The 23,970-nt window shown below is 44.9% G+C and overlaps 1 protein-coding gene across 1 annotated transcript in view; it reads right to left on the minus strand.

Moving 5' to 3' along the window:
• Window positions 1-238: 238 nt before the first annotated feature.
• CLEC20A (C-type lectin domain containing 20A) overlaps window positions 239-23,970 on the minus strand; it is a 141,230-nt gene continuing 117,498 nt past the window's right edge. Inside the window, exon 6 of the mRNA XM_069634796.1 lies at window positions 239-2,587. Within this exon, the coding sequence (XP_069490897.1) occupies window positions 2,504-2,587 (84 nt within the window). The 3' untranslated portion in view covers window positions 239-2,503. The remainder of the gene's footprint in view (window positions 2,588-23,970) is intronic.

Consider the following 23,970-nt stretch of genomic DNA (forward strand, 5'->3'; position numbering starts at 1 on the left):
AATTTGATGTTTTTTATGTTTGAATAATTTGGTTTTAAGTGTGATAGGCTGAATTGAAAGTGCATTTCATTATGCATTGGTTTAATTAACTTGAAATCATCTATTAATTACTTTCATGATTTGTAAATGAATGTGTTTTTATTAATCTTTTTAATCTGTTTTATATTGTTAAGGTTGATTTTGTTTTTTTTAACCAGTATACAATAAAATACATATATATATATTTATAGTTAAAGAAATGACAATACGTTGTGATGAATCCTTAGATGTCGTCACTTCTCCCCGAGGGGAGCCCCTTCCCATGAGGCCAGGGAGGTGAATCTGCTACCCGAATGTTGCCCTAGGGGTGGTAGTCAGTGGGAGGATCTCATGGGGAGAGACTCCCCCTCTAGGGACAAGGACGGCCATCTAAGGGAAACGCGGTCTGACTTTGCTCTCCCAAATATTGCTAGCTCTAAAACCCACTCCACATCCCTCCCCTCAATGCTACATACATCAATTTATCTCTGTAAAACCCAATACTTAACATCCTAGGCTTATACTCGGATGAAGAAGAGCAAAGACTACCCAGAACGAATACAATGGACAAGTACTGAGACGAGGAAGAGGTGCAGAGCCCTACTGACTATTCCTAGAACCTCCAAAGAGCCTTCTAGTGGTTTGCTAACTCCCATTGGAAAATCACATGTAGAAATAGAGGAAGGACTACGAAAGATGGAGAGAATCCCTCCCTGGAGGAGCTGCGAGATTCAAAGCCGGCAAGTGAAGACAAGCAGGGAGAGTGGAACCCAAGACAATTGTCTGCCACCAGAGGCAGCCCTGGCAGGTTCACCATGGACAGACTGACAGACGGGAGGAAGAACGGGCATCCGAGGGAGCTAGAACACATCATCAGCTGGAACAGCGCAGCCCGAGAAGGAGAGAACGCAGTGGAGGCACCGCAACCGCTGGAGAAGCAGCCCAAAGCCTGAGAAGCCCACCGGAAAGCACCAGCAAGTGACCTGCAGGTATCTGGGTTGCTGGGGTGTTTGGTGGGACACCAGAAAGGTTGAAAGTGATAAAGGATGATTCTAAAACCTGCACTGTGATGAATCAGAGGTGATCATCCCAAAGACCGTGGCCTGGGACCCTTCTCATGTGACCAGGGAAAGGTAGATGCTTCCTGATCCTGACCATGGGAGTGGTGTTCTGACGGAGGGTCACATCGGGGGACGGGGGACTCAGGTCAGGAGAATTAGGAGAACCCTCTAAACAACTTCCCAAGTGATACCACAGTCTTAATGGCCTATTGCAAAATTGAAACATTTGATAAAAAGTAGAAAAAGAACATAAGGGACTTCAATGCCCTTAGTACTGGGATGAGGAAGAGGGGGCTCAGGGGCACAAAACTGCAGTATACAGCCTAGTGTTTCTCATGACCCACACCTGAGTGGGAATTTTGATTATTCAAATCTCCTTCAGGTGCAGGCCAGTAGAAGGAGTAGCCAGCAGCAGTGTATGCAGCAGGATCAGAGAAGCTAAGACGCTGGTACCACTGCCGTGTTCATAGCGGATGATGGTGCAGATAGAGTCGTAGATGGTGAAAGCCCATGTTGCAGAGGTTGCGCAGCGGGAAGCAATGCTGTAGCGAGCTGCCCCATGACGGAGGGAAGTTCTCCCTGTCCGGTGCCTTATTCGGGTGGCTGGCGAGTACCGGAGAAGACTAGGAGAAACACAGGCTCCTGTTTTGAGAGAGAGCACAGCTATCATGCTTCTGGACCAAACAGATCCAGTATTAGTTTAGTTATAAGTGTAAGGGAAGGAAATACGTTTTTGATGCGGACGGTGGACTCTTGATTTACATGGACATCCTGATTGATCCCTTAGTATTTTAGTTGAGATAGGGAAGCCACTCTTAGAGTTAGGGACAGGTAGGTTTTCTCTTTATTTCTAGTATAATAAAAGTGTATGCCAAACGCCATGCCACCTGTGTGCCAGTCTCCTCCTTCTGCACCGTTACAGCGTACATTTTTTTTATAGTAAAACCCCCCAGACTCCATAAAGACAAATAAGAAATGACAAACCGCAAGATTCTGAAATAATATTTGAATGTCCTTTTACCTGCATCTTCGAATCGAGTTCTTAAATCTATAAATATGTATCCTTCGCCCTTCATAATATATGGTTTTTAATGAGTTTGTATCCCAGCCTGCTTTACTAGCAGCCTATTTCATTCTGAAAAAACTGGAAACTAATTATTTGTATTTTTACAAGGACACCCATCCACAGCTAGGCCTACGCTTGCAGGTCACATATTCGTGCACAGTTCCTTTTTTGGTGGTCGCACTATCAGCTGATCAAAGCACGTTGAACGGGAGCCTTAATATCATTAATGCTGTCTCAATATGATTGCATACTGGTCCTCGCTGGCCACAAGCAAAGGCGTAGTGCACTGATGTTCACACCCACGGGAGCACTGACACGGCTGTGAGGAGGTGCAGGGTGCTACTGGTCTTCGGTCACATCAGTCCACTGGAGGCCGTTCATAGCCCACCCACTTCAACTGGAATGAACCACTGGAAAGCCCACTTTCCAGGAGCTGTTGAACCTGTAAATGAAACAGAACAAGCCTTTACATTGAGTATTCATTAGACTCCACAACCACACCCTTCTGCCAGAACTGTATTGGTCTTTCTAAATCACACTGTCACTAATTCCCTATCCTTCGGTTGTCACATTGGTACACCTCTGTTGATAATGTGAGCTTTGCATTGCGCTTGTTGCTTATCTGGCCACTGCAGAAGAAAAGACCAGGGATCAACCCAACCACATATGGTGGGCAGGCACATAGTTAAGAGGTTTCATCAGACAGGGGTGTTGCTAGGTCTGGAAAAGATCAGGGGCTAAGCTAATGTCGGCACTGCCAGGATTCAGAGCTAGCTATAGCCTTTTGGTTGTAGTCCCTGGGTTCTATCCGGGGCTATAAGGTCCCGGGGCTATAGCCCCCTCATTCCCCTCCCCCCTTCCCAGCAACGCCTCTGTTGACAGATTACAGAATGTTCTGGGCTACTCGGAAAGGAGGAGTTATTTTATGGAGCCACTGCTGACTATTGCACACGTCATTAATGCGCCAGTCTGGCCCTAGGCTGCTGGAGGCTTTCTAATCCACTGGCAGCAAGGGGTGAACAATGATTAGGGGAGAGGTAATCACTTACATCTTGCTGCAGAGTGTTAACTTCATTGGGACAGGACCAAATGACTAGCCTTCTTCACCCAAGAACATCTGCAGGTTCGGATGGAGTCAATATTACGTGTCACTCTCCATCAGTATTCCAATATTTGCTACTGGGGCCAAGAATCAGTGGCAATGATTGTAAATATTACACCATGTGAAAATGATTATCAATCTTAGATGGCTCTGATCATCAGTTTTACAATATATGACAACAATAGATTTTATTATGTGGCACTTAAGGCCAATGTTACCTTCTAGATTAGCTGGAACTGACATCCACTCTTGCAGTATGTGGCACAAATAGCCAACGTTAAGTGGCAAAGGGTCACAGCATTACAGTGTGGGGCATTGATGGGAAACATTTCCTTGCACTAAAAGCGAATCTTATTTGTCTTTTATGTGCAAAATGATATAGAGCTTTGTGATGAATCAACTTCCGAGGGCACCAGGGGTCCAGGGATGAATATGGGTTTATAAACCATCAATCAGCCCCACACCTCTAGTAGACCAGAAGGGATCCGAACAGATTGGAAACACAAGCAAATTATAAACTTCCTTGAGTAATTTTGGTAATGTGGACGGAATGGCAGGCTTATCTCCAAAAGGTTGTGGATCATTGGTTAGTTGCAACACCTCGAAGGTACATTTATTACACAATGAAAAAAGGGACTGTCCAGTCAAGATTGTATGAAAATATCTACTTTATTATTATCACAACAGACAGTTCTAGCACACTACAAAATACAACCCACCCTGTAAAGGAATGCAGAGGACAGACAGTTACAAGAAGGAAAGGTGATGCACTCTGGATACTGACAGGAGGGTAGTCGATAAAGTTATTAATTGCAATAGTTCAAGGATACTTGACTTCAGCACAAAGGGAACAATGAGTTGTAAAATGTCACTAGGGGCCTTCGGAGAAGGACCAGGGGACAGAACCACAATATACTTTGTACTTGTAGAAGTCTTTGGTGCACGACAGGGTCAAGTCTGATTCAGGGTGCTTTACAGCTCCTGCGACAGAGTTCAATTCAAGATGGGATACATCTGTGGGTGTCAGGCGGTAGGCAGCTCGGCGAGCAAGGCTGGACATGGACGGCTGCAGGATGGCCTACACCGCAGCTTGCAGTCAGGAATCATTGTCTCAGTGCTGGTTGGCGGGTCTGCAGCACTGGTCGAGGTGTCTCGGATGGCGTGAGCGACTGCGGCATTAAAACAGTCAGCAGTGCAGTCAGTTGCAGTTCCAGGGATCGACTAGCTCGAAGAATTTCCTTTAAGCAGACGCTGGTTGAGGCTTGTCGAAGCACTCCTCCTAGCTTCTTCACTGGGCTTGAGTCGTCCTTTAAGGTGGACGGCCCAAAGTTGAGCAGAGTTTTGCAGGCAACGGCCTTGTCGTTGTTTTGGTTCAGAGACTCTCTGGCACTTCCCACCTAGGAAGCTTGCTTCCAGAACCTAGCAGGTCACACTGTGTGCTGGCTGGGTACTTGTTCTGGAGCTGCTGGAGGGTCCTCTGGATTCAGTATCTCACGCTGCTGCCTGGGAGATGTTTAGCAGAGGGATCTTGCTTCCCTCTTTGGAAATCCTCACCTTCCTTCACTGGTGGAAGCTGTAAGGCAGACTGTGCCTTCAACCAGGGCCCAAATTAGTTTTTCTTTTACTCCTTGCAAAGTCTTCACATGATCTGCCCAAAAGAGGGGCTTGACCCTCTTTTAAAGCCAGATGGACCCCATTGATTGCTGTAGGCTAAGCCTACCTTAATGACTTAGCGTCCCCACCAACAATCTCCTGCATGCATGAGGTCATAACCAGAGTGCTTTGAAACAGAAAAGGTAAAGGGGTGAAAACATGCACTACTAAGTCCCAACCATCTCAATGTCTTTTGTTGATCAAAGGGTCCCTCTCGTTAATTGAGCTCTCTGTGGTTCCTGAGTAAAGCGGCAGGTCTCCCTTGAAGCTGCGGCCAGACCAGACCTTTGGTCACCGCCAAACCACATACTGGTACCTTCTGAAAGGGATCGCACTCGCGGGGATGACTACTGTAATCAGCTGTCCCTGACATGACAAGTCACTGCCCTAGATACTGAGAGGCGTGAGCTGGCTTCAGGGTGACACAGTGCACATCAAAGGTGTTGGGGTATTCCTGTCCTTTATTAGTCCTGCAACCAGGCCTCCTGTGGGCCTGTTTGAATGAATTCTGAATTCTGATTCATTCAAACGCCCGCGAGGGCGATCCCTTTCAGAAGGTACCAGTATGCAAAGCTGCCACCAGCAGAGCTAACAAACGATAGGGCAGATCCATGTAGCCTTTGTTAGTTAATTAGGCTGTCCATGGCAGGAGGAAGGTTTGGCCTTCCCCCTTCTGAGATGCCTTCATATACTCTTGGCTGTCATATTCATATACACAGGTCTATGTGTATGTCATTTGGTGAGCATAGGAAAATGTGTGCAGATTAGCCCCACACATTTTCCAGTGGTTGATCTACAATCATTCAATTTAATTTAAAATTTCAAAAAAGCCCAGGCGAGCGCACATGCACTGTGCGGATGGTCGAATTCCTCACAAGCATGTTATCATTTTTAATTGTGTTTTGTTGTGTGTAAATTGTACCACATCAGGTGTCGGAGGACTACATCAAGCCCTACAAACATATTTACTGAATTATTCAGACAGCAATCTAATAACGAATCATAATTGAAATGAGTGAGCGACTCAATTAATCAAATGAATGAATTGTGTGCAACGGTCCCTGTTGGGAAAGATAGACAACATAGCACAGGCAGGCAATAACCACGCCGATTACGCAAATTGATTTTATGATTTCTTTCCCAAGTATATTTTTAGCTTGACACATCTCTTCCAATTAATTCTCAGATTCAAGATCTGAAAACTTAGATTTGTGAATGGGATATACTTTCCAACTACAGTTTTCTGCAAACCAAAGGTTTAGCATGGGAATATCTGGAAGTGCATCGTCCTAACATGCTCAAACCCCATCCCTGTCTTATATATTTCCCAAATACGAGAGTTTACAGGCAATTCATCCTGTTTCGTATTAACCTGTGTACCACTGGGCGATTTGGGTCCCAAAGTGGAATGCCCCAGTAAAAGATACTTTGATGGCTTTGCCAGGACTATTGAGACTACAAAGCATCAATTGTCTGGGAGGAAAGCCTTTGATATGGGTAGAAAGTTACTGCTCAGTAGATTTGGGGATTTGAAAGAGCCCACATTGTTTTGGGCCTGATGCTTGGACGGTTTTTATATTCCTCCATCTCTCGAGATTATAGAATTTTGGGATTCTTTTTAGAAGCAGTTGTCTAATTGTAATATATGGCAATGTGGCATAGTCCTGGTATCAGATCTTGTATATATTTTTAATGAATTGTGAGTTTACTACATATGTTTGGAGCAATTATGTAATTTTGATCATAGGAAATATTTATTTTAACTCCGATATTAATATACTTGAAGATTCTAATTGTTTAATTTGATAGTATGAAATCCTTATTTTGAAAGCATGTCATACCTTTAAATAAATAAAGATCAGAACCTAGGAACCAATGCCAATAAAATGTAGCCATAATGGCCATACAAAGTGTCACTCCTGGGTATATTTTGTGACACAGATGGCAATATTCATTGTTGAACTGATGGCAGTATAATTTGCTTGAAGACCAATTGATTTCAAGATTGCAGTGGAATATTATGGTAATTATAGTGCATACAAAATAGTCATGACAACTAGTTAGTTTACTTTTAAAATGTACACAAATGTAAGTTTTGATAGTTTTTACTTGTCTAACAAAGTGCACGCTGCAATTGGACCATCCTAGCTTATTTCTTCAGTCACACGGAATCTTTAATTAGATTGTAGCAACAAAATGCAGAGGATGGAGAGAAAAAACTACCATTTCTATCACAGAGCAAAATCCTCCATGTCATTCTACTGTGTTCTATTAGAGAAGTGGTAACAGACAAATCTGCATGTAATACAGTGTTTGGAATACCATCAAAACCAACAAATCTGAAATTAGCCTGTATTTAGTTTTGAAATATTGATTTTCATGACTGACAATTCATAATGAACACAGACATGGGAGTGCTGGTTTGAAAAGACAAAGAAAAAGAATCTTCAAAATACGTTTATGCGGGAATAATAAAGGAACTCTTTATTATTTGAATACATCAGGCCCACGGTGGCATGAGACTTTTTGGTCGTAAAGAGACTTATCCACCGAAAGCCCCTATTGCTGAAAGCGGAATTGTTAGCTTGAATTGAATTGAAGGTCGAGTGTGTGCTGTGCTCCAAAGTCCTACCTTGTCCCGTGCTGAAAACGTGGGCCAGGGATAGCCCAAGTACCACATCCTGACTTATTATTTGTGAACACTTCCTTCTTTCTTAAGAACATTATCCCACACTTCTTTTTGTATTTAGCGTAAGGATTGGCTGTAGGTTTTTATGTATAGGCCCTTTTATTTGACAACACCACTAGGACTGCCTTAGTATTGTTTGATGGTTGAATCTTGCTCCCATCTTAGATTTAGATTTAGTTTAGGCATTTTTCCAACCTACCTATACAGTTTAATAAACACCCTTGAACTGTGATCACTTGTGTCTGTCTTTATTCTTGCCACCATGAGTTCCGTACAGTGTGCATGAGCAACCGAGCATAGCTAGGAAAATATCAGTGAAAAATTTAGTAAAAAGCCAAACAGTGTGCAAATGCTTTTGTAGGGTAACACGTGACAGATTCCAACACATTTTTACTATGTCATTGCCCACAATATATGCCAGTATAAAAAATAAAAAATGTTCATGCTGACTGTGCCCAAAGATGTCCAGACTGCTGCACCAAAATACTACAATTTTCAAATATAGGAACATGCTTCTGTTGCCTTTGCCCATGATGCTAGTAAAAATTGGCATGGTACTGTAACACAATTTTCCATACTTGCTTCACCTATGTACGGATACAGGCCAACGAACAACACTCATCACGTTGACTTTGTCCATAATACCAGGAATAAGGCTATGCCACCGTAAGAAAATATAGCCACACTGGCTGCCCCAAAGTAAGCCAGCATGCCCATGCAGGAACATCCCTCAAATTGGTTGGTCTATAATGCCAGTAATACAAAAAATGCATGACTGTTTTATGCCCACATAAGAGCCATCATCATGTTGGCTTTGCCGATAGTGCCAGTAAAATGCTATGCTCATTGAATGACCACGTGTGCATACTGTCTGTACCAATGTAGCCCCCAAATTAAGAACACTCATCTTGTTTACTTTGCCCACAATGCCAGTAAAATGCTATGCCCATTGTATGAGCACATGACCTTATTGGCTGAACTAGTGTAAGCCAGTATTCCCATGTAAGAACACTCATGTTGGCTTTGCCAATAATGCCAGTAAACCATGATATGCCATTATAAGAAAACATGTCCATACTTGGTGCACCCATGTAGGCCAGTATGCTCATGCTCGAGCACCCATATTTGTGTTTCCCGTAAAGCCAGTAAAATGATTTTCCCACACAAAAAGAAAACATGGCCATACTACCTGCACCAATGTAGCCCACTTTTCTCACCCCTGTTGTAAGAACATAAAGGAACACTCATTATGTTGGTTTTGCCCATAATTCCAGTAAAAAGGGTATGCCACTGAAGGAAAACATATACATTTAACCTGCACTAATGTAATACCTCATTTCCCCAAATAGAAGCTTGCTCCTCAGTCAGCATGCACACACATTCACATGTGAACCCTTAAAACATATACAATGCTACCTTTTTCACATGTGCACCAACACACAACATACACCAACTTGACTGCACTCCCATTCACATGTGCAGACATGCACTTACAGAGATACAAACTCTTGCAGAATGCATTAGTACGTACATACAGAAACTCTGAAGGGTTTTTCTTTTCTTACCTGCTTTAACTCTGGACTGCAGATGCTACAACACACACTTCCAGAATGGCTCTCCAGCTCCGACAGACCACGAAAACAGGAACTAGAAACAGGAACTAGAAACAGGCAGAGCTTCCTGGCTCCTGGTATGCACAGTGGAGCTAGTGAGCCACCATCTTAACACTCCAGGACATTTTAGGACATTTTATAAGTGCAGGGAGGTGCAGGAGAACCCCCTCCACACATCTGGTGCTACATTACCCCAGCATGCATTGATTCCCAATGGATACTGTAAGACTGGGAAAGCAATTTGCCTCAGCCTTGCATGAACCATTGGGCATGCAATGCTGGGGTAATGTACTATAAAGGGGAAACCATGTTTTCCTTCAGTAGAAAGCCAGCCAGCAGTGCATCCTTAGTTGCTTGTTGCAGCTAAGGGCTGAGTTGATTTGCTTTGCTCCGCCATAATGGGTGTGGTGTCAGCTCTGCCGTCCATTATGGTTGAGCCACTACTAACTGTTCATGTTTTCTCTTCATTCAAGCAAAATAAGCAAACCCATCAATCTTATTTTCAACAATTTTGTAAGAATTTGTCATGCTCTGGTTGACCTCCATTTTGTGAACTGATTTCAAGCCATTAAACATGAAGTGGCATCAGAGAAGGATAGTAAGTGCAGTCTGCAGCTACATTGTAGCAGCAAAGGTGCAAAGCGAAAGGTTGCATTTTCATTTATTTATTTTGCACCATCAAATGTAGCTACCAACTTATACTGCCTCACTTACAGTAGTAGTAGTAGTACCACAGGTAGTAATTCAAATATTAGAAGTGGTAATAGCACTAGTACCAGCGGTAGTACCAATATTAACAGCAGCAGTAGTGGCACTACAACGAGAAATATACTCCCAGTAGTAGTACAATTAGTTAAAAAAATAGTATTACTACTGGTAGCAATATTACTGCTGGTATTACTGCTGTCCACAATGGTCATTTGAGAGATTTAGTTAAATTAGCAAGGCCTGTAGTGACAGGAGTGAGTGGTCAATTAGAAGACCAACCTGCCTAGGAATGTGTCTAGCAATTGCTACTATCCTCCAGTCATGTGTTTATGTTTAATATGCATCAATGATTATGTAAATATTGTTTGTTCTTTATACTTCATAAATAACTGAGAGGTATATGGTTGTAACCATACACAGTGAGTAACTACTCTGTTGAAATTAAATAAAACCTGCACATTGTAAGGAAAACGCTTAAGTAGCTACTTGTTTGTTCCACATCAAGTTGGAACGTCTTTGCCGTGGATTGGGCCAGGCAGATTGGAGAGGAATTATGTGTAATATTCGGTTGTAGGTGACTTGTTCGAAATACAAAGGATTGAATGTCTTTTTTTCGACACCAAAAGTGCTGAAAAATAAAGTTTCGGATGCTTTTTAAAAAAAGAAATTTAGAAACTATGACTGGACACCGTAATATTCCATTGTCACTTCAACAAAGAAGTTTTGAGAATGTATTTCTGAACAAGTAAATTGTTTTCCTTGGCAATTCTCTCTTTTTTTACTTTACTACCCTGGCCTTATTCACAGCCTGCTGCTGTTTTAGGGCCACATACCAATATCCCCTCTCTTTGCTTAGAGGATCTAAAGGCATAACTGTTGTGAGACCCATACCCCACGGCTAGGTCAATTAGAAGACTAACCTACCTAGATAGAAATGTGTCTAGCACTTGCTTGTACTATCCTCCCTCTTTTTTCTGAAACCAGTCATGTGTTTATGTTTAATATGTATGAAACGTCCCTGCCGTGGATTGGGCCAGGCAGCTTGGAGAGGAATTATGTATAATATTCCATTTTCACTTCACCAAAGAAGTTTTGATAATGTATTTCTGAAAAAGTAAATTGTTTGCCTGACGGGGCAATTCTCTTTGTTTATGACACAATAATATTAATAACAGTATCAGGACAACTACTATTGATAGTAATAATACAGTCAGTACTAGTATCCTTCAAATGGTGTCAATTCACCCCAAGGGGGAGCCCCTTTCCTGAGACTAAGGTGATGAGGGTGCTAAACGATAGTCACCCTAGGGGTGGTAACATGCGGGAGGACCTCATGGAGAGGAATTCTCCTCCTGGGGACAAGCTTGTGAGTCTGTGTGAGTCTGGGGAGAGGCCTCAGAAACCCCCAACCCCACAGGCCAATAATAACACCAGATCCTTCTGGGGGGTAAGACTTCTCATCCCATAATGGACCCTAATTGCTCTTTCCCGCTTGAGATCCCAATCATATAAGATCTGTGAAGACCTCTTCCAAAAGTGCCAAAGTATACTATTGCCATATCTGTTCTTCTAAGTCTGTTGTTCATAATCTTGTTAGGAAGCCTAAGCTAGAGCGGTTAGCTAATTCTAGCATTCCTTTGAATCATGGTCCACAATTGACTGGAAAGAAGAGCAGTGACGAAACAACTAATGTTTTGAATGTTAAACAGACTGAGACGAAGAAGAGCACGAGAAAATTATGCTGTGGTAGTCTTGCCTAGTTTTGTTCTGAATCCGGAAGGAGAACCTAAAGAGGAAGGATGTCATCGAGAATCCCGCCACGTAGAAACTGGGCTTCTGGAGACTGCTGCGAGGCAGCGCTGCAGTTTAGCAGAGACGAGCAGCGTGATGCCTGAACTGCGTTTTGGGAATCGGCTGGGAGCTGGCACACTTGAAGTGGAGAAGCTGAGAAATGGCAGCGTGACCTGTTATGGGTGGACCATGCGGTCTGAGAACGGCACTGATACCGCCTACTCTGGCCTACTGCAAAACCCCATAGGGGAATCTATGGTGAGCATGAGAAACTGTAGAGGTGGCGTGACCTGTAATGGGTGGACCGTCTGGTCCATAACTTGCATTGAGACCGCCAGCATTACCTAGCTGCAAAGACAAGCACATCTATGGAGAGAAGTAGAAGAAAACCCTGTGCTGTGGACATTTTCTGTTTAGTAGTGCAGTCTCTCGTGGTCTGGAGATTCAGGAGGTGGTGTTTTCAATGGAGAATCCCTGAAGAATAGAAACATTGCATTTAGATAGTGAGCAAAAGTAATAGTGGAAAGAAGGGTTAGAGTAAATAGGAATTACCTAGAAGACTGTGACGGAATCTAAGTAGCTGGCTCAGGCTCAGGAGGCAGGGGAAGAGGGTTCTGTTCGGAAAGCAGGAGAGTCAATAGAGAGTTCAATGGAATAACACAGAGAATAGGTAGAAGAAGGGAAATCCGACCTTCTGGTTGCTCAGTAATAACTCATACAGAATGCTTCCTTCAGAGTGAGAGAGGGCGCGGGTTGAAATGTGATTACGGCTAGGAGCTAAGAAGAAATGCATTGTGAATACGCAGTCAAGGACTGCAACGTAATGCGGCCATAGCGACAGCAAGCCGTACCGTTCCTAAGCAAGGACTCAGGAGCTTGGTGTTCTTCTCCAATTCACATGGGTCGTAGTGATTGTGGTAGTTGGTTTGGAACTCTCTAATAAGAGGACAATATGAGAATACCCCATACAGCCGGCATGAATGAATGAGTAAGTAAGTTAAAGTCGTACCGCTGCTAGGCGTTCCAGGCAGCGAGAGCTCCGTGAGCCGCCGAGCCGAAAGTATAAAACGGTCTAGGTTTGATGTGCTGTGAAAGGAGCAAAGGGATTAGATCAGATCAGAAGAGCAAACAAAGGGCATAAGACAGGAAATCCAAGGGTAGAAGTCATACTTACTAAGCGTGCACTATTGAGAGTAGCACCGCTTCAGCAGTGAGGCTGCTGATCCTCATAACTATTCCTCTGCTGTAAGGAGGCGGAGCCAAGACTGAAAGTACTGCAGAAGCTGAACCGGTGCCTGTGCTTACAGACGCCATGTTGGGAGGAACGCACACAGTCAAGCCAATCCGTCTCCAGCCTCTCCATAGGGACCAACGGAGACCATGAAGGATAACAAGTAGTACTGCTAGTAGTTCATGCAACATTTACCTTCTACTTTGGACCTTTGCTGCTATAATATATCTTTGGATTGCTCGTATTCTTCCCACTCAGACGTCCCTTCCTCTGTAAGTTCTTGAAATCAGTTCAACGATAGTAAGGAAGGTTCTTACAAAATGTTGAAAATAAGAGACTTGGATGCTTTTTACCACCAGAAAATCAAACACCAACAGTCAAGAAAAACATTTTTTTATTTTTGTAAAAACTGTGTGGCAAAAGACACAAGTTAAAATATCATGTTCCCTAGTCAGTACACAGAGTGCACGAACTTGGATTCACATCTGACGTTTGTAAAGTATTTCTTTATTTCATTGTTTTTATATGACACTCGGACTGATCAGCAGTTAAAGAGCGCTCACACGTCAAGAGGTAAGGGAGAAGGAATTATAATTGTTCCTTTATATCGCGCTTGAAACCAACGAGTGGTTTCTAAGCACAGGATCGGGATTCGAACCTGTGTTGTGCTGTGTTTTCTTGCTTCCAAGACAAACGTGTTGCCCCTGAGCTATCCCAAGAGAGCGAATGCCGGGTCCAAATGCTTGGATGGAGAGGATATTTTTGGAGTCCTGGAGTACTTTTGGAAGTCCAGCTCAAAGTATAAGGCTAAGGAGTCTACATTCCATAGAGATGATGGGCATTTGTAAGAAAGGGAAGACCAGATAGGTTCATGGTCATGCAGAGATTTACAAACCAGCATGAGATGTTTATCTTCTCACACTGCCCCTGGACAGGAACCCAGTGGAGAAACTTCCATATGGATAAGGGCAAGGATCAGACCTGCTGCATAGGTTGCTGCACTTCGGAGGTTCCATATAGTTTCATTAGGTAAAACACAACAAGCATCATTGCAACAGTCGATCTTCGAGGTGTCTATTACACCAGATCTGTTCTGGTGGTAGAGCAGAATCCCACAGAAAAGCCAAGTAGATGGGGAAATGAGAATCCATTATCAAAAGTGACCTCCAGGCCCCCAAATCGTGCAAGTCAAAGTCATAATTTCACATATTGAGAACTGCCAAAACCAGAAAGTCTCTCCTATGTTTCGATCTGTTTAATCAATTCTGCTGAAAAATGAGGTGTTAGACTTGGCCCTATAGGCCATTACAATTACGGTAGAGCCAGACATGCCGCTTTCAGTGCCTCGATAACTCTAGTGTTGCCTTTGATATAGGCATAGCTCTCAACTCACCCGCTTTTGGCGGGTGTCACCTGCCTTGCAAAGGGCTGACTCACCCGCCAAGCCTCCTGCACGCCCATTCATTCCAATGGGCGTCTCACCCGCCAAAAACAAAATCGGGTGATTTCACCCGCCTTTGTGAGACAAATGGTTGAGAGGTATGATATAGGCCCTGAATCAGCATCCACGATCCGAGCCACCTCTCCTTCCCCTCTGATCGCATGCATGTACATTCCCCGTTCACCATTGTGTATCTGTTCACCATTGTGCATCTGTTCGCTCATGTAAGGATAGGCATCTTCTCAATGACAGTCTATATATTTGTTTCTTGGCATAATGAAGCACTGCTTCATCTTGCATGTGGTCATGTGTGGGCTTAAACATATGAGAGTTGTAGTTGCCAGAGACAATCTATTCTTGTGCTGGTTGATGTGATTCAAAGAAGTGAGTGTGCTCCCTGTAAACTATTTTCAGTTTTTCAAGGGTACAGCAACATGTATTTAATGTTCAGATCTCTGAGTCTGTTTGACTGCTGTAAGGGTGCAGATGTATGAGTCTGACACAGAAGTGGCATGTTTGTTGGCAAAGAATTTTACTTATAAAAATGAAAGGAAAGAAAAGCCCATCTTGCCCTATTACGATGAGGGGTTGCCCTACCTCAACAAAAATACTAAGGACTCTGTCAGGATGTCCATAAAGTAACATGTCTGCCGTCCTGTGACCAAATCGTTTTCAGTTCCTTACACTTTAATCTAATTAAAGAAAACTCGGTGTCTTCTTAATCCCGAAGGAGGCCCCTCTCATTCTCGATATAGACTCTAAGGCTAAATCCTTGATAAGAAAATCTAGGGAAAGAATATTTAACTTCCATGTTCACTTCTTGAATGTTCAATCCAACTTATACACAATACAGTTCCCAAACCTTTGGAAGGAACATCTTCCTCTCATTCGTTGTTACTGGAGCTTGAGGCACAGATGGAATGTATTGTGCCGAAGCAGATGGTGGTGAAAAAGAAAGACGTAATCAGATTTTGACAGTCATTCCTCATCTTCGAGGATTTTATCATTTTCAGTGGGTGCGTCAGATTCCCAATCAGCAGGGGCCATTCTCGACTGAAGAAGGGGGAAGAGGTAAAGGAATCGCTGCCAATATTTCTTCGTCAGAGATAAGTACTGGTGGTGCATTCCCTACTCCCCCACTATGCAGATCATACATTGTTTCAAAGTCAAGAGGGAGAGTAACAACAGAAAACACACTCACCATCTCTAATGTGCCGCCTTTTCCCTGATGTGTGTACCAATTTCCTGCAGTAGTACTCTTCTGTCACCTCCCGATGCACCAAACCAACCTAACACAGAGCATGCACACGGCGCGTGCTATGCGCTAGTGTGAGTTTTTTTTAGATCTGCTCCATCTCCTGAAGGTCGATAGTAGATAGCAAAGAGAGACTCAAAGCAAGGATCCACAGGATGAAAAATTAACAGCCTGAGCAGAAGTCAATTCAGAGATCTGTGCAGGTACTGTAGACACACCTAACACACATCACGCGCATGCTAGGTGCCGGTGGAAGGTTTTTGTCGATCCGCTTTGTCTCCTGAAGGTCAAAAGTAGATAGCGAAATGATACTCTAAGAAAGGATCCACAGGAGGAAAAATAAACAGCCTGAGCAGCAGTCAATTCAGAGATCTGTGTAGGTAGTGTAGACACAACTAACACACAGCACAGTTAGTCTAGATAGTCTTACAATGTTTCAGTTACTTTAATGGGACAAAGTCAGAAGGCAGCTTGTGGGTGTACTGAAAAGGGAGACAAGTGTTAGCAGAATTGCAGGGGAGATGCAGAAGAGGCAACATTCGATATTGGGGGGATTGATGACCCCACCACCCCACCAGAGGGGTTTCATATCCAGGTTCGATGACCAGAGGACTGCAGCACAAGGATTGCAGATATGGAGCCAAGCCCTATTGGAGTGAATATCGCAGATAGGGTGGCCTTTGAGAAGGATTACAGACAAAGCCCCAAGGCCTTAGAGGAAACTACCATGGATGGGTTGGAGTTCAGAAATCGCGTGGGGATGTGACACAAGCCACGTGTAGAGGTCTATGTTGCGGGTGCTGAGCTTGGATGTGAAATAAAAAATGTAGTTTTGGTTGCTGTGGTGGTTCATGTTGTTAAGTCTGAAAACCGAGTCCCTTGAGATGGCTGGACAAAGGAAATAATGTGATGCAATGTTAAAGCACCCCTTCAGTTGAAGCACAACATGGAGTGGAGGGCATGCCAGGAGCAAGGAAACAGAACAGTGGCCTTCAAGACGGGTCACATGATAATCCCGTAAAGACAAAGGGCTTCAGCTTGGAATATAGAAGGGTACCATGACGTGAACCAGCTGCAGAAATCCCTGCCAGGATGCCTTAAGGAGTTACAAGTATGTTTGGGCAGCAGCAACAATACATCTTAGTTTCAGGAAGTATCACAGGTCTGTTTGTCTTTGGGGAGCACAGAGAGCTGCAGAGCTCGAGGATCCATCTGTTCCCTTAGGATCAAGAAAGAAGAACCTGAATCAGGATCCCTTAAACGAAGAAGCAGAGTTTCACCCTTATTAGAATCAGGAGTTAGCAGGCAAGTCTCATCTCTCCATCACCTCTCTCACAGTTCGAGGGAGGTTCTTCCCAGAATGTCGCAGGGTCTCTCCAGTTGTACATACACAGAGTGCCACTGCTGAGGGTTAGCGCAGCACTCTCCTTGGCATCAGTGCACCTTTTGTTTTTGGGAAAACTCTCTTTATTGAACTTTACAACAACATGAAAATAAAAAGGAAAATATTCCCCCTCTTTCCCCCCCTTCCCCAAGGCATCGGCCATTCCACCCCTAATCCCCCCCCTTCCCCGAGGCATCGGCCATTCCCTTCCCAAAACTCAGTCCTTGCAGGCCCACCCTCCCCATTTAGTGTAGTTCTAACAATCACAGACGCTGCGGGCACCACATTGCCCTGAATTCATCCTTAAGAAAAGTCATTATTTCCCCCCACTCCATAGCAAAGTTCTGCACCTTATTGTCCATGACGTATGATGCCCACTACAAGGCGACAATTTCCCAAATCATTCGCAACCAGTCTTGGATCATGGGGATGTCTGGACTTTTCCATCTTTGGGCTATTAACATCATAGCTGCCAACGTCATTATCACTTTGGCTTTCTCCCTCATCCTGTGTTCCCCCAGCCCAGTGGGGCCTCTGGTGCCTAGGAGAATCTGGGCCGGTGTTCTTCCATCACCCGGACCGTAAGGTCTGTTCTTGTGCCTCCCGGACCCCTCTCCAGAATGGGCCAATTTTGGGGCAGCCCCACCATATATGCTCCGCTGTGCCTATCATTCCACAACCCCTCCAACACTTCCCTGAGGTTACCGGATACATTCCCTGGAGACGGGCCGTCATGTAATGCCACCCGACCAATATCTTATACCATGTTTCTTGCAGTTGGGAGGCTTTCGCCAGTTTGGGTATTTTCCTCCACAACCTCTCCCATTCTGCCTTATTAAATTCCCTCCCCAGGTGCCGGTCCCAATTTTGCATATACGCCCATCGGTGTTCTGCACTCCCATCTTCCAGAATCTTATATATATATTAGATATTAGACCCTTTATGCCATCGTTAGTCAGGAGGAAGCTTTCAAAGTTGGTCGGCCCTCTAGTAGCCCCGATTCTAACCCCCGGTTGTAATACCCGATGCCGTATTTGTGCATACCTTAATCTCTCTCCTTCATGTATAGCGAACTCCCGCTTGCAATCCGCAAAAGATAATATCTCCCCGCATCGAAACATATCGCACAGTTTCCTACAACCTCCCTCCTGCCATTGCCTAAATGCCCCCTTCTCCAATCCCGGAGTAAAGTCCCTGTTTCCAAATATAAGAGTGAAGGGTGACGGAAAAGACGTGATTCCCCTGGATCCCACCAATCTATCGCATACGTCCGCCATTAGTCTGGTTATTGAACTCTCATAGAGGCGCCTAGGTCTGTGTTGTTTTGGAAGCCATAGAACCTCCGCTAGGTCGCGATGGGCCACCGCTCTATCCATCCTCACCCACAGTTTATCTTGGTCAGTCTCCTTGTCCCTCAACCAATCCCTAATGACCTGCAATTGAGCCGCTTCGTAATACTGCCTAAAATTTGGTAGTGCCAGCCCCCCCCTCACTCCTAGGTGCCATAAGCAAATGTTTGCTCACCCGAGCCCTCTTCCCTTCCCATAGGACCGGTTGGGGAATCGCCTGGAAAAAATATAGCAGTTGCGGGAGTGTCACCATTTTAACAGCGGCTATCCGCCCTAACCATGAGACTCTAAGAGCTCTCCACTTATGGTAGCTTCTCTTGATTTCCCTCACAAGCAAAGGGTAATTAGCCGAATACCAACCCGCCATGTGTGCTGTTATCCTTACTCCCAAGTACTGCACTCCCCCCGGACTCCAAATAAAAGGAAAGCTCGCCCTCAACCCGTCTCGCTCCTGAGCCTTCAGCGTTAGATTTAAAAGTTCGGATTTACTAGCATTAATCTTCAACCCTGAGGCCTCCCCGAACTTCCTCAACAGGTTCGTGCTGGCTTGGATTGAAGCAGTTGGTGACGTCAAAGCAAGTAGCATATCGTCAGCAAACGCTACAACCTTCTGCTGCTCTCCACCAAAGGGGATGCCCCGTATCTCCTCCGCCTCCCTAAATGCCTGTAGAAGAGGCTCCAGATATATCGCATAAAGTAGAGGAGATAGTGGGCAGCCTTGTTTCGTGCCTCTCTGCAAGCGTACCGACCGTGACACTGTCCCATTTACCACTAACCTAATGGAGGGGGCATGGTAGTTGTAGGATGTCTTGTCCTCCGGGTCCTTATTTGGCTTTAGAATTAGGGTTATTTTAGCTTCCTCCATGGACGGAGCAATCCTACCCGTCTGCCTGAACTTATTAAACAGCGAGGTCAAATGCGGGGCTAGCTGTGTGATAAACAACTTGTAAAAGGCTGCAGTGTACCCATCCGGGCCCGGGGCCTTATTTGCCGGTAAAGCCCTAACTACTCCTCGCACCTCCTCCTCTGTAATGTCCTGATTAAGGATTTCCCGGGCCTCCCTCCCAATGCACGGTAACTGCACCTTCTTTAAAAACTCCTCTTGCAGCTTACCCTGAGGATTCTGAGACGTGTACAGGGACTCATAGTACTCCGCCAATACTTCCTGGAGTTCCCCGGCCCCCGTAACCCTCTCTCCTCAGCTGGCTTTTAGCGCAGTAATGGCGTTTCTCGACCTTGCCCCCCTAAGGATGGCGTGCCAGAAGCGCGTCAGCTTTATTCGCCTTCGTGTAATATTTCTGCCGTATTGCCAATAGCGCCTCTTCTGCTATTTTAGTTCGGAGAATTTCTAGCTGCCCTACTGCTCTCCTATGTTCCCTCATAGCCACCCTAGACGGAGTATTTCCCACTTTCTGCCTGGCCGACTCCACCTCTGCTTCCAATTGCACTTCTAGTGCCTTCATTTGTTTTACGCAGTGAGCGGCTACCGCTATAAAATCCCCCCTAAGGGTGGCCTTGAAGGCGTCCCATCTTACTTCCTCCCGAGTATCCTCCTTCCTATTAATAGCAAAGAAAATCTTGATCTTCTCCTCGATTTCCCTCCGAATTTCCGGATCCCGTAAGATAGCACCCTGGAATTTCCAGCCCCATACTCCCTTGTCCCTACGACCCATGTCCAGAATAACCAACACCGTTTTGTGATCTGCGATCCCTATCAGAACTGTGCTCACCTCCCGAATCCTGGCCACTAGCCCCACAGAGACCCATGTATAGTCGATTCTCGACTGAGATCCATGGACCCCGGATACAAAAGTGTGGCCTTCCTCCTCTCCCTTCAGCTCCCTCCAAACATCTCTCAGGTCCTATCCTTCAGGTCATTCAACAAAACTGCACCTCCCCTTCTCCCTGTCTTCCAGTCCTATCCTTCTCCCTATCCCAGGCAATATTGAGATCTCCCATTAGTACTATCTGACCCCATGCCCGTTCTTCCAGCACCTTGAAAACTCGCCGCAGAAATTGTTCCTGCCCCGTATTCGGTACGTACACAACTACAATCGTGTAGGGGACATCCTGATACTTCCCCTTTACTACTAAGTACCTTCCCTCCTTGTCCCTTATTACCACCCCAACTCTGAAGCCGACGGTATTTCTGAAGGCCAGCGCAACCCCCTCCGATTTGTTTTGACTGGAGGCATGCAAAATCTGATCGAAACCACAAAGCTTCAGCCGCCCCTGGTCTTTGTACAACAGATGCATTTCCTGCAGCCCCATAACATCCGGCCCCTCTTTGAGCACGTCTACACAGTGCTGGCGGCCATCTTGGAAATGATCGGTGCACCTTTTTGACGGCCATCCACTCTGGAATGGGCAGCTAAACTCCACGTTCTTGGGCGCACACAGATGCGATTTGAGGTGTTTGGGAGACCCTCATCAAGCTTAATCCACATTAAATTCACTCAGAGATAACTTTGTGAGCTGCGCCCATGGCTGCCTTATGCAGAATTGCAAAAATCGCCACGCCTCTTGGTAAAAATACACAAAGAAGAACGACAAAGAAAATGGCTTACTCACAGGGGTGGACTGGCCTATAAGGAACTCTGGAGATTTCCCGGTAGGCCTCTGCACCCTGGGCCTCTCTTGTTTGGTAATGTATTTCTTTTCCACATTTTCTAATAGGAAAAGGGTTGGGCTTTCTAAAAATGTGTAATATGGGGCCACTTTGAAAATTATTTACAGGGCCTCTTTTGCTTCCCAGTGCACCCATGCTTGCTTATAGGCCTTACGGGTGAGAACCCCTCCCCCCCAGGGAGAACATTGGGTACTCTAGAAGTAGCCCTGCAAAGGAAGACATATGGGATACCGAGGTGAGCACACCAGCATGCGGTTTCCACTTTCAGGGAGAGGTCAGTAGAAGTTAGTCATCAAAAATAAGGCTGGGTTCCAAAAGGCCAGCAGAATGTGTGGAGGACTAAAAATTAGGCACAAACAGAGCCGACAGTTATTGGATAGCCGAACAGTGAGGACAGGCGAAAACTAGGAGAAAGCCCCCGCTGCACTGCAATAGAGCAGGGGAATGCTGTTGACTCAGCAAAGCGGTACAGAAGTGAGAGGGTACTCGCCGCAGCAGAGCAAGGGATACCCTCGAGGCATGCCCTGGCTTGTGGAGCGAGGTGTGGGAGTGGAGTGAGGAAGAAGAAGCCGCCATGGACCGGAACTGAGATGAGTGGGGGAGGCCACAGACACATACTCAGCTGCCTGGGTGAGAGGAGGGGGTGTATTTGGGAAAGGGCAAAAGGGAACAGAGCTGAAGGAATAAAGGTGGACATAAGGTCCTTGAGCAAGCACCTCAAGGCACCTTTGAAAAGAAGTCAAATAAGAAAGACATTGTTTTGTGAAACATTGCATTCTGGATGATCAAATCCTGATTGCCAGTGTACATTTCGAAAGACAGTGCGTGTAGATTGGATATTAAATCCAGATTCCCAAAGTGAATTAAGAATGGCAGCGTTCAATGAAATGCTCCATACTGGGAATGCGAGTCTTCATTCCAAGGACAAACTGAGAAAAGCAGCACTGTGTGAAGGCTTTTCTAAATCTCAGAGCAAACTGAGAGATGCCCCACAGTGTGATATGCTGCATTCTGTGACAATAAGCCCCAATTCCCAGTGATTTAAGAAGGCATTCTAGCGTGAAGCGTTGCCTGCTGGGGTACATAGTTCAACTGAAAATGTCCGACTTGACATAGCTATCCTATGCTGGATAAAGGACACTCGAACTCCTGAAGCATCCGAGACAGAGCCTTGACAAATCTGTCATATGCTGGAGACAGGCATGCGTCTCGACAGCATCAAGCAATGAAGAAGTAGAGATTTGAATATTCCATTGCATTCTGGACACAGATGTCACAAACCTTTAAGCGTTCATGCTCGAGACCCAGTGAAAGTCTTACTAACTATCTTCCAAGTTCTATAAACGCTAATAGCAGCCATCTGCTAACTTCGATCACAGGATACCAATGCATACTTGGGATCTTTAGGTACAAAATGAAAGTTGAGCGTAGAGGTGGACTAACATTACACGCAATCTTACAAGTCACTTCTAAGTGCAAGCATTTACTAGTTATTCAGATATGCTAAATTATACTCTGAAGCCCCGAGAAGGCAGGAGGCAGAGATGACATTTCATCTGGACTCTCTCCTTTTGAAAATAATTCCTTCAGCCCAGAGGGAGGCTCTGGAAGCGATCATGATGCCAGGTGAAATTGAGTGCAGCATTACTCAACTGCACCTGGCAAAACTCTGGGTCTAAATGGCTTTCCACCAGAATTCTAGAAATTATTGGGGGACAAAGTGAGCCCATACATGCTTTCCATGTTCCAAGACAGTACTGATACAGGCAGGTTATTGACCGACCTGGGAGAATCGGTTATTGTTGTGACATATAAGAGTGGTAAAGACAAGGAATTGTGTGAGTCTTATAGACCGATTTCACTTCTGAACAGCAAGGTAACAATCTTGGTGAAAGCTCTGGCCAATAGGTTACTGACAGTTCTCAACCCATCTGATTTATAGGGATCAAAATGGCTTTATGCCTGGGAGATCGAGAAGACTTAATTTGAGATGATTGTTTGGGTGGTGACCTCAGCGGATTGGTTACCCAGCAGGATCAAGGCAATTGTCTCCTTGGACTCATATAAAGCCTTCAACTCTATCCCCTCAAGCTTCCTGTGCGCCGTTGTGGCACGCATGGGGTTTGGCCCCTCATATATCAGATGAATACAACTGCTATATGATTCCTCGACAGCACAGATAAGTTTAATGGGACAATATCCAAACCCTTCCCTTTACAATGGGGTATAAGAGAGGGTTGCCCCCCCCACGCCCTTTTTGTTTACGCTTCTGATAGAGCCCATAGCGGCAATACGAGGGGATTCTCTCTTTACCGTTATTGGATGGCCAGGGGGTGGTCACAAGAATAAGATATCGCTATTTGCAGATGATATGCTTCTCTATGTCAGTAACCTGATGTCGTCAATAGCAAGGGCATGGGAGTTGGTTAAGGAATATGGTTCCTTCAGTGGTATGGGTTGAGTTTGGGGAAATCGGTCTATTGCATTCTGACATGGGAAAGGGAAGATCATGAGCCCTGGGGAGACCTCGAACCCACAAAGGACCCGTTTAAGTATTTGTGGATTGTGATCTCTAGAGATTGAAAATGATTTTTTTGCTTAAATTGGGACTCGCTGGTGACAAAATTCCTCAAGGATGGTGAAAGGTAGGCAAATCATCCACTGTCGCTCATGGGCAAGGTGGCACTTTTTTAAAATGATGACACTTCCGAAATCTCTTTACGTCCTACGGTCTACGCCCTATGAAATACCAACATCAGAATTTCATAAACTGGATAGAGGAACAAGGAAAATGTTCTGGGGTTGGCATCTCAGTTGCAGAGGTTGTTCTGAAATAAGAGTTTATTTCGCTTCTCTGTTCTTTGCTCAACAGCTGACCCTTCTTTGTCATCCCCTGGTTGCCGCTAGTAGTCTACTTCTCTGCCATTTGTTCTGGGTCAAGTTTTAGACCATTGTTACTATGGCTTTGTCGTTCCCGACT

Source organism: Ambystoma mexicanum, chromosome 1q, assembly GCF_040938575.1.
Source record: "Ambystoma mexicanum isolate Mex_15411 chromosome 1q, UKY_AmexF1_1, whole genome shotgun sequence".
Taxonomy (NCBI): Eukaryota; Metazoa; Chordata; class Amphibia; order Caudata; family Ambystomatidae; genus Ambystoma; species Ambystoma mexicanum.